Source organism: Agrilus planipennis, unplaced genomic scaffold (assembly GCF_000699045.2).
Source record: "Agrilus planipennis isolate EAB-ADULT unplaced genomic scaffold, Apla_2.0 scaffold38, whole genome shotgun sequence".
In the NCBI taxonomy this organism is placed as follows: domain Eukaryota; kingdom Metazoa; phylum Arthropoda; class Insecta; order Coleoptera; family Buprestidae; genus Agrilus; species Agrilus planipennis.
Window position 1 is genome coordinate 102,788 of NW_020438882.1, and position 11,775 is coordinate 114,562.

At 32.4% G+C, this 11,775-nt stretch overlaps 1 protein-coding gene across 1 annotated transcript in view; it reads left to right on the forward strand.

Moving 5' to 3' along the window:
- The window catches only part of LOC108745191 (RNA-binding protein Musashi homolog Rbp6-like), a gene marked incomplete at its 5' end in the record, with an annotated part of 72,201 nt that extends 60,897 nt beyond the window's left edge, over positions 1 to 11,304 (forward strand). The window contains 2 exons of the mRNA XM_018481315.2: positions 7,086 to 7,118; positions 9,857 to 11,304. Of these exons, the coding sequence (XP_018336817.1) occupies positions 7,086 to 7,118; positions 9,857 to 10,062 (239 nt within the window). The remainder of the gene's footprint in view (positions 1 to 7,085; positions 7,119 to 9,856) is intronic.
- Positions 11,305 to 11,775: the final 471 nt, after the last annotated feature.

Below are 11,775 nucleotides of genomic sequence, written 5' to 3' on the forward strand. Positions count from 1 at the left end.
GGGTAATTTTAATAATGGGGTTCTTAATCAAAATGAGACCTAATAATAACACACTTTAATTTCAATCACCACGTTTCCTCACAAATAATAAAACGCAGCTACTTATTTACTTCGATATCACTTTTTCACTCAAGTCACTTAATGACGATACCAAAAAATGTTTATGAGAATTACAAATTGACGTAACTCCCATTTAAGTATAAAAATTGGGGTAGCACAGAAAAAGATGACTATTTTTTAAATCTATTAGTTTATTATAATTAAAGAACGCTATCAAAATATTAGACACTTTTTGGGGGTGCTTTTGTTTTTATATTAAAATAGATGTTTATACGTAGCCTCTCAATATCTCATTACAATATGGATTACAAGTGAAAAATCCCTCTTAATTTAGATATTTGAAGATTATTCAAAAACATCAAAAGTGTTGATAAAAATTTTAAATTCTTGAACGACTTTCAAGAATTCATATTTCTACCTAAAAATTCAATGGGGTTGAATTTAATTTTGTTGAATGTCTAATCATTTATAGTGACGAAAGAAGAGAAAAATTACTAATTACTACTTCTAAAATGTGCTTAATTGTACTATTTTTTTGGAAGCGTTCAATAGTCGCAATAAACTAGGAAATAGATAAAAAAAATTGTCATATTTTGCGCCACCCTTTGTCAATGTGCGTTAAAAGAACGTATACAACAGGTGAAGTCTATCTTATATTTCTAGTGATGCGGTTTTGATATAATACTTCGTGACTGTATATACATCAGTCAGCACACTAACTGCATTTAAATGTACATTTATATTACGTTAATTTAGTCAATTTAATACAATTATTATAATTGGGCTGTGAAAATAAACTTTGAAGTTAAAAGAAAAAGAAAACATCGAAGAAATTTTTAATGCGACGCGGTGGTCGCACAAAATTTTAACAATGTAAATTAAATAATGCAATAAATCGCACGTATTGTTATTAATTCTGTATTTTTACATTCCTGTACCGTTCCGTTAAACAAAATTTCTTTTAGCAGAATTAACAAAAACGAAACTGCTGAATTACCATTACAAAATTAAGGACGATTTAAAAACCGAAATGTTTACTATAAAAACTTAAAACTAATAGTAATTTTAGTAAGGGTTATGTCTAATAGTCAGTATATAATGTAAAAGGTACCCCAATAAATGTGTATGTAGGCAGGTTTTAGTAAGTGTTGATATCATACCTAAATAGTTATAAAAAAAAAACTTTAGGCAGGCTAGACTAATATTTAAATAGCTTAAAAAGATATACATAGCATTGTATAGGATCAATAATGTGTGTTAGCTAATGTAGTTTCCCGCTAAAGAAAAAGAAACCGAAATATATAAATATTAGACTTTCGTTTCTTAGCTTGTCGAACATTTTCACTTTCGTGACTGTCCACATTAATCGCACACACAGGGTGGCTTTACGAATTTTTAGCTTCGATAATGTTCAACACGTAATTCGGTACATAATATTATTTTGCCATAAAAATATGAACCCGGAATCGCCAAAAATAACTATATTTACTACGTCATCACATAAACATTGAATCGAGTTTAATCAAAAAAATATTGAAAAGGTTTTCTTGAATAAATTTCCAGAGACAATAGGGTTAAAAAATTAACAAAGAGAATAAAATTCACATCATAAAACAGTAAAATTAATTTACATATTACCCGTTTGTTCAGACTGAGTTCGTATATTTATTGCAAAGTTAGGTATAACTTTTCTAGTGTTAAAGTTTAATAAATATAACAAAAGGGCACTAACCATAAAAGAAACAAAATAATTAAACTGCTCATCATAAAACGGCCGCTTTAATTTTTGTAGTAATAAAAAAGCAACAGTTTTGGCATACGAATGAAAATGCAATAAGTGAGATCAAAAATGATTTATAATAAACGTAAACGCTAAATGAAACTGCCTCTCCAATAACTTAACAAAATTATAATGAAATATTAAAAATGACGTCATATTATAATAGTAAACTATTTCTTTTTAATGATCATTAAGCAACTCGTAAGCATGACTTTATAAAACTCAGTTTTATTTAATGCTACGCTTATTATAACACTCACGAATGCAGATTTTAAAAGAGTGGTCATTTTAAAATTGAATTTGAAAGAGAAAAATATTAACGCTGCATTATTTTTGTACATTATATATTCCTTAAACTCATTCTAAAAGCATTTTATTTTGCACAAACGCACCTCGATGCCTCTATATAAGCATACATAATATATGTGTTGTGAGCCCGTCCCGTATTTATCCTTCCACAGGATACTTGGCACGATTGGGTTCAATCCTAAATTTTTAAATAAATTTTATCTCAAAAATCATTTTTGAAAGGCTAACGAAGGCTTTCACGATTGGCTAGAATAGTGCCCGATATTAGCCGTGGTTTAGGATTGTTTCTCCTCCTTCAGAGAATACATTAAGAGCATAAAGTCCTACGTTGCTTTAGTAGAACCACAGTGAAGGATTTAACACCCCCGCTATATTCCTTGATGATATCAAAGACAACCGTTGGAGAAATGTCAGATAAATGACCTCATTGGTCTTTTCCCCGAAAGAGGAGAACAATCCTAGACTACAGCCATCCAGACCGAATATCGAACACTATTGTTTATAATTTTTTTTAAGGTACCTGGTATCTTGCTCCTGCACAACTTTTTCATTTGTTGTTGCTTTCGCGTTCGCTGTATTTATAATCCCAGGGTTCACAGGAGTATGGTATACGTACATTTTATTCACCAAAAACATTGACCCAAAACGTCCGAACTAGGTGACCCCATTCGTGTTGCATACAATTTTTTTAGCCGTTACCAAAAATAATCTTCAGTACATCCCCTCACAAAAACATTTCAGACATATTAGATCGTCAAAAAGTCGCCACTGATGTCAATAAATAGCAACTCAAAAAAAATGTAGCATTCAAAAATACAACAGTGCTTTGTTGCATATATAATTTTGAAAAATCGGAAAGATATTTCAGGATGTTCTGTAGATTATTCTAATGCGAAATTTTTCTGCAATCATTCGACTGTTGGCATTTTTCGAAGAAAAGCCGTGAAAACCCTTGGCGATTTTTCGCCGCGGTTCGGCTTATATTAGAAAAATGAAAACAGAAAAATGTACGTGTTATTAATTATACTCGTTACGTAAAATGTGCAATATATTTACATTACGGTACACATGCTATACGCCCAAATATTTGTTAAGCGGAATTATATAAATATTATACTTCGATATCACTTTTTCACTCAAGTCACTTAATGACGATACCNTATAAATATTATATATATATATAAATGAATATGAATATATCTGTACATGTATTTATTACATAATGTGCCAAAGTTATTATTTATTATAAAGCCCTGTAAGGTTGAGTTATTGTTGTTTCGAAGTGTAAGGGTGTGATTACCACTGTATGAGATAAAAGTGCCGAAAATTAACTCATTCTCTTAATAACATTTCAACAACTTATAAACTGATCGTGAATATGAAAGCAAACAACTTATGCAAGAAGAAATTGCTTGTAAAGAGATTGTGTGATTGAATACTTCTTTATCAAACCTTGCCACACAAATTTCATGTTATAATATATAAATTTGAAAGTTTAGGGTATCACTTACCATTTTTGAGATGTATACCATGTGGAATCTAAAGCTGTCTCTTCAACTTAATGGAATTCTTCAAATAAGTTACATGACGCCTGTAACAAGAACGTAAAATATATCAAACGCTGTTTTGGCTTATTAAGGGAAATACATATTTTTCATTAGTTAAATCATATCCTATGGTTGATAAATCGAGTAAAGCTTTCGCGGCCGTTGTCCAAAGCTGCTGCTAGTTTTTGGGCTTTTTGTCTGTCGTCGTCAGTAGATTTTTCTTTTTGATAGGGGCGGTTGATTCAGCGCATTAATTCGGAATGGAAACTCTCTAGACGACGACAATCAGTAAACCCAAAAATCAGCTGTTAGTGACTCAGAATTTGTCATTCTATCGAGGCCTCCTCATCCATTACTTGTAAAAATTAAACACAATCATGAAGCTTGTGTCCTAAACGTTAATTGGCCGCCGCTCTCATTGTGTTTGCATTAAATTTTCTGTTAATTAACCTTTACATATGAATTAGATCAGTAAAAAACAAAAGAAGATGAGTTAGTTTTGGTACTTTTTCCCCGTTCTGTACGTACAGTACCTACTGTCGTATGTACTGACACATGTGCTGTTGCTATTGTTAACCATTCTAGAGCTGGGAATTGCAAGTAACTCATGAATGCATACATACTAAAGACAAAATTGTGGAATAAAGGGATATGCGAAAGGAGCCTGGTTATTTTAATGTAGCGGAGCTTTTTTCCTCGGAAAACGTATCCACATTTGCTCGAAATAGGACCCGTTTATACCTACGAATGGTACGTCTACGTACCCTTACGTGAGCGAGTCGCTTTGATAAGTTTTTCAGAAATTCAGGAGACAGGGCAGGTGTGCAATGTGCATGCCTGGTAGAACGACCCGCACAGGAAAGTTCTCCTTCAACGGATGCAGTGCAGGAGCACATCGCTACGGATATTGCAACGACGTCTGCGACGTAGGATCGTTTACTTTTAATTTGCTTCCGTCTCTCAAAAGTGCACTCCTTTCTCGAAGCAGTTCTCTGCCCCAGCCTGTCACGCGGCGATGCTATTATGGGACACATTATTAATTCAATTCTCCCAACACACAAACCGCCGGATTCCCCAAAATGATTATATTTTATTGCTTCCTCCTTCCCATGGGTCCTCTTTGAACTCCATGGGCCTTGGATCAATGTACTAACTCCATCTCCTCAGAAACCACCACAACGAAAACCAAACAGCATTTACCTAACTTTCATGGATGAGCCACATATGTGTATAGTTTTCAGATTTAAAAGATTACCGATTAGTTACTATGAACATGTTCTTAATCTTTATCAAAATAAATGTCATTTATTTCAATTGTTTCTAATGATCAAAAACTACTTGCTACTCTGTTATATTTTTGGATTAGTGCAAGAAGAAATGAAACGATCAAATGATTTTCATTTTCGCTGGACGAAATAAAGGCGAAGGGACATAAGTAACAAGTACAAGTAATTGAATTAAACGAAAAGTGAATTAAAATGCCAAACCAGCACATTAATATTTCCTTCCATTTATAATGAATTAAAAAAGATAAACATTGAGAGCACGTGCTATTGGCATTTTTAAGAGATCTGTTCTGGTGATTGATTTAGCGCAGACTAGCAAGAGATGTTCTTTGGAGTCTCTGGTAGGCAGGTTTCCTGGTTGGCTGTGATGGCCTTTAGACCCGAATTAGGACAGCACTATTTTTTCAAATAGGTCGTTTTTACAGACGAAATACACGCACGATTAATTATTAGTGATCTTTCCATTCTGTTATGTTGCTTCTAAGTTTGGCTACCTATGACTATTGCTTCCCTGTACAGTCTGGAATAATATGATGATTCTGTGACCAAAACATCAGTGTCTTCGAACTTTATTGTGTGGTCTATGCTGCTTAAAGTATATTCTTAAATTTTCTCTATAGTTTTATAGTTTATAAAATTAATCCCTTTAAAAAACCAACCANTGAACTTAAATACCAGCCGCCACTGTTAAGTATATTTTTAAAAAAATGAATAAGTGTAAAATATAATGTAGAAATCAAAATTACCTTAACCAAAACTTTTTGAAAACCAAATTTAATGAGATAGCGTTTTTCATGATGAATTTCCAATAGAATTTGTCATTCTGATTGAAGTAATAGACTAATTTTGATAGATGGAGAGTGAGGAGTAAGGATTTAATTTTGTGGTACAATTAGTATAACAAATACTACTAATGAGACTAGTTAAACTACGTAGGTAGGCAGTAAAGAAAATATGTTTTCCCAGTTAATACACCTAATTACCTACATCACTATATTAGTTAATAATTTACCCTACGTATTTGTAATTAATCAAGATTACAGTGGATGTAAATAGTCGTAGGCGCTAGTGGAAGACATTTAATTACTACTTCCATTATAATATTAATTGATATATCTTTAATTTGTTATACTTTATATTGTAATATAGATCTCCTTATACCAAGGGCATTATCGACAAGAAGTATAGGTATCGGTAATTTTGTTGTGCAAATTAGTTGTCTGGAACAGGTATTTTAGACTCTAGTCCTATTCTGTTTCAAAGTAACATTACTTATTAGTTATAACCATGTATTCACATGTAGTAGTAAAGCAGAAAACTAACTTTTGATACTATTCAGGCTTTAGATGTAACTAAAATCAAAAGTTGTAACGCTCTAAAATATTTACATACATAGTTAGATTCCTCAAACTTTAGCAGCATATTAATGTTTATGGTTCAAACATTACTTACAACGTAGAATAGTTTAAATGCAATATGCTAGGGCAGTTTCAAATTTAATTTTGATTCAGTTGCTCCTGGTATATTTTGAAACTTTTTGCAAAAGAGCATAAAATCAGCATACATATACGTGTTTTATTAGTGTCGTAGAATAGATATAAAATGTGAAGTTGAAAGTAGAGTTTAGTTCCAATGGTCGAAAATCGATTGCAGAAGTATTTGTCGTCTATAAAAATTATCCGGTTGCCTTAAAGAATTTTTGATTATTTTCAGTGTTGTCGCAGTTTCCATTTTAGTAGTTTGTAGAAACGTAGAGAAATTTCATGAATGCTGAACCGAAATCATACAAAAACATGTCATCGCAATGGCTTGAGAAAATTAAATTGGAGTAAAACTCATAGACATAGACACCAATGTGTCCTTCTTCAACTCCTGAAAGGAATCATTCATTTCCTTTCATCTAAAATGACATTTTATGCTTCGTGTCTATATTCCTAAATCTATCGTAAAACTAACATAGCATTATTTAATTAATTAGAACAAATTATTTTCTTAAGCCATTGTACATCAACTTAGATTTTTAATTTTATTTTCGCTTTTTCGATTGATTTTTTAACAACAGCAACGATTTATTAATGCGTTGTTTTTCGTTTTTTTTTGTAGATTTCATGTGGTCTCTTGGAGCACTTCCTGACGGTAAGTAAATACATCAATTTCATCAATATTAGATTATACATACATCACAGAAGGAAGTACGAGGGGGCGTTTTTAAGTTCGCGGAATAGAGGGTAAGAAGTGGAAATAAAAGTACGAATTTACTTTTCCTTTTCAATATATTCACCTGCTACCCTTATACATTTTTCCGATATTTCAATTAACTTAGGTATACCTTCGAAAAAAAGTGTTTTGTCTTTGTCTGAAAAATATGCCGAAACTGCATCCTTCACTTCTCCGTCGCTTGAAAATTTCTTCCCACGAAAACTTTTTTTCAAGTTTGGGAATAGGTAATAATCGCTGGGAGTTAGGTCAGGACTGTAGGGTGGGTGAGCCAAAATTTTGAAGACCATCTTCTGCAGGGCAGCGTTCGCAACAAGGCTCTTGTGAACTTTGACTGGTTTCTTTGACCGCTGTAGGATTGAAGCATAGTATTCTCCGGTTATGGAGACACTTTATCTTTGTAATCGATCAACAGGGTCCCTTCTGAATCCCAAAAAACTACCGCCATGATTTTCCCAGCCAACTGTGACACCTTAAATTTCTTGGGTGGTAGTTTGTCTGTTTGGACTCAGGTTCATAATAATGAACCCAACTCCGAGTAAAAAATGGAGTCACTACTCCATTTTTATCTTCACTATAGAGGTCCAAAAACGCGCGAGAACACTCCACAGGCTGTTACTTTTGAGGCGTCCGTCTTGTGATGATTTTAGTCATGCCAAAATGATCCTGAAGAATTTTAAAAATGATTGTATATGATACTTCTACCATTTCTGCGAGCTGTTTCGTCTTAAGTTGTTCATCTTCCAGTACTAATTTTTCGAGTTTTTGAATGATGTCCGGAGTGGTCACCTCGATCGGACGGCTTTGCCGTGGGTCGTCTTCAAGTGTCCCTGCCGTGCTTAAAGAGGGTATGCCACTTGTAAACCATGGTTTTACCTGGGCAAGAGTCCCCGTAAAGGGATGACATCTCTTCCAGTATGGTTTGAACTGATTTTCCTTGCTTAGTAAGGAACTTTATACCAGCACGGTACTCGATTTTCTCTATATTTTACAATTTGTTCCCGATTGATTTTTTCGTCAACGATAGTTCAAAGACTACTGACCCAATTACGATAAAACTTGGTATTTATACTAATAATGAGTTGCTTAATTCGTAATGACTCGAGTTAATACCCTCACTAATGACCTAGCTACCCATTCCGCGAACTTAAAAACGCACCCTTGTATTTACTTCTTTAATTGATTAGACGTTAGTTTTCAACTTTTAACCAAAAATATTAAGCAGTAATATTATCGTTAACGCTAAGCAACGTTTCTAGGAAATTTATATTATAAACCGTATAGAAATAATCTTGTAATATGTTTTCTGTCTTATCAGTCACAATTTTTAGTAACTTTACCTATCCGTAAAGTAACATTTTTTGAAACTTCTCAATATTATAGTTTTACTTTATATTTGAATCTGTGTAATCTTAATCCCATTTGATAATCCAGCACAACTTTTCTATTTTTAAAAAAGATATTTGTCCTGATTTTTAGTTTTATTAGTCTTATTATTCAACAAATACCACCGTATAAATGCCAACCGTATATCTCAGAAACACAGTGCTGCAATTTCTTCAGGTAAAAACGGTCATGTTTCACGTGCTCTCTACACAAATACATCTTGTACTATACGTCTTGGTGGGATTAGGTATATAGTTTAACTGCAAAGTACACTCATACATTTTGCTTAAGAAAACACGATATTGTCGAGGAAATTTAACCTGTCAGCTCAAGAAAATGTGCGCAAAATTGTTGAAAATTTTACCAAAAATAATATCACTCTCAGTTTTCTTACTATAATTTCATTACTATTCGTAGGTAATGCTCGTATATTTTTCTTCCTTTTTCTTTCATTTTAATATATTTATCCGATTTTCTTTTATAGTACCTACCTATATAAAAACTATTCAAGAAAATCAAATTGAGTTTTGTAAAACTGAAATAAATGAATTTCAACACTTAAAACTTGAAGATTTTCCAGCTGAGGATTCTCTAGAGACTCTCGTCTCTAACTGAGCATGATATTTTGGGTATCAAAGCGTTTTATAGATTTTTAAACGCGAATAGGTATATATATTTATATGAAATTTTGGATAATTGTGTCTCGCTTACAACACTTTGAGACTAAGTTGTTCTATACCGTTATTACACGCAATTTTGCTAATTGATAGCGCTTTTCAGCAAAATTTATTTCACACTAGCAGATAGTAACATTATTGGAAAATTTCGTATGGACCAGTCATTTATTCAACGACATACGGCACGTATTCTCTGTTTGATACTGCTTCTTATTACAACGGGCAAATAATTGCGAACATACAGTACACACTACATTAAATTAATTAAAACGAAGTAACCTACAATTCCTGTATTTTCTATATCTATATTTCAAGGTATTAGCCCATTTGAGAGGAAAAGTAGTTATTACTTCTTGGATTGGTTAGCACAAACTATGTGTATGATGTCAACGTAATTTTACAGTATCTACTACGTATATATTGCATTAAAGACGATAAGTATTTTCTACTTATCGATGAAATTTCTAAACTCAGGAATGATAAGTTCGGTGCCGTGTCTAAGGTTTACTTTATTCTTCATAAATATGTTGTTTGATTGGTTAATTTTGTTTATGTTGTTATATATTTGTATCTAACATAGATTTTCCTTTTCAGGTTTTCCGGCAGCCGCATATGCGGCATACGCCGCGGGTAGAGGTTATTCGGGCTATCCTAGTTTCGGACTGCCGTACCCAGCAGGTAATGCCTTGGCCAACTTGCACCACCACCCCTTGCCGCTGCTCCCCTATCCCCATCTCGAGCATCTCGGTGCCGTGTACGGTGGTGGAGCAGCGGCCAGTCTGCATGCCATGCCCCTGTGAATCCTTGCCGCTCGGTTTGGTGCAGGGTAATTTTAATAATGGGGTTCTTAATCAAAATGAGACCTAATAATAACACACTTTAATTTCAATCACCACGTTTCCTCACAAATAATAAAACGCAGCTACTTATTTACTTCGATATCACTTTTTCACTCAAGTCACTTAATGACGATACCAAAAAATGTTTATGAGAATTACAAATTGACGTAACTCCCATTTAAGTATAAAAATTGGGGTAGCACAGAAAAAGATGACTATTTTTTAAATCTATTAGTTTATTATAATTAAAGAACGCTATCAAAATATTAGACACTTTTTGGGGGTGCTTTTGTTTTTATATTAAAATAGATGTTTATACGTAGCCTCTCAATATCTCATTACAATATGGATTACAAGTGAAAAATCCCTCTTAATTTAGATATTTGAAGATTATTCAAAAACATCAAAAGTGTTGATAAAAATTTTAAATTCTTGAACGACTTTCAAGAATTCATATTTCTACCTAAAAATTCAATGGGGTTGAATTTAATTTTGTTGAATGTCTAATCATTTATAGTGACGAAAGAAGAGAAAAATTACTAATTACTACTTCTAAAATGTGCTTAATTGTACTATTTTTTTGGAAGCGTTCAATAGTCGCAATAAACTAGGAAATAGATAAAAAAAATTGTCATATTTTGCGCCACCCTTTGTCAATGTGCGTTAAAAGAACGTATACAACAGGTGAAGTCTATCTTATATTTCTAGTGATGCGGTTTTGATATAATACTTCGTGACTGTATATACATCAGTCAGCACACTAACTGCATTTAAATGTACATTTATATTACGTTAATTTAGTCAATTTAATACAATTATTATAATTGGGCTGTGAAAATAAACTTTGAAGTTAAAAGAAAAAGAAAACATCGAAGAAATTTTTAATGCGACGCGGTGGTCGCACAAAATTTTAACAATGTAAATTAAATAATGCAATAAATCGCACGTATTGTTATTAATTCTGTATTTTTACATTCCTGTACCGTTCCGTTAAACAAAATTTCTTTTAGCAGAATTAACAAAAACGAAACTGCTGAATTACCATTACAAAATTAAGGACGATTTAAAAACCGAAATGTTTACTATAAAAACTTAAAACTAATAGTAATTTTAGTAAGGGTTATGTCTAATAGTCAGTATATAATGTAAAAGGTACCCCAATAAATGTGTATGTAGGCAGGTTTTAGTAAGTGTTGATATCATACCTAAATAGTTATAAAAAAAATTTAGGCAGGCTAGACTAATATTTAAATAGCTTAAAAAGATATACATAGCATTGTATAGGATCAATAATGTGTGTTAGCTAATGTAGTTTCCCGCTAAAGAAAAAGAAACCGAAATATATAAATATTAGACTTTCGTTTCTTAGCTTGTCGAACATTTTCACTTTCGTGACTGTCCACATTAATCGCACACACAGGGTGGCTTTACGAATTTTTAGCTTCGATAATGTTCAACACGTAATTCGGTACATAATATTATTTTGCCATAAAAATATGAACCCGGAATCGCCAAAAATAACTATATTTACTACGTCATCACATAAACATTGAATCGAGTTTAATCAAAAAAATATTGAAAAGGTTTTCTTGAATAAATTTCCAGAGACAATAGGGTTAAAAAATTAACAAAGAGAATAAAATTCACATCATAAAACAGTAAAATTAATTTACA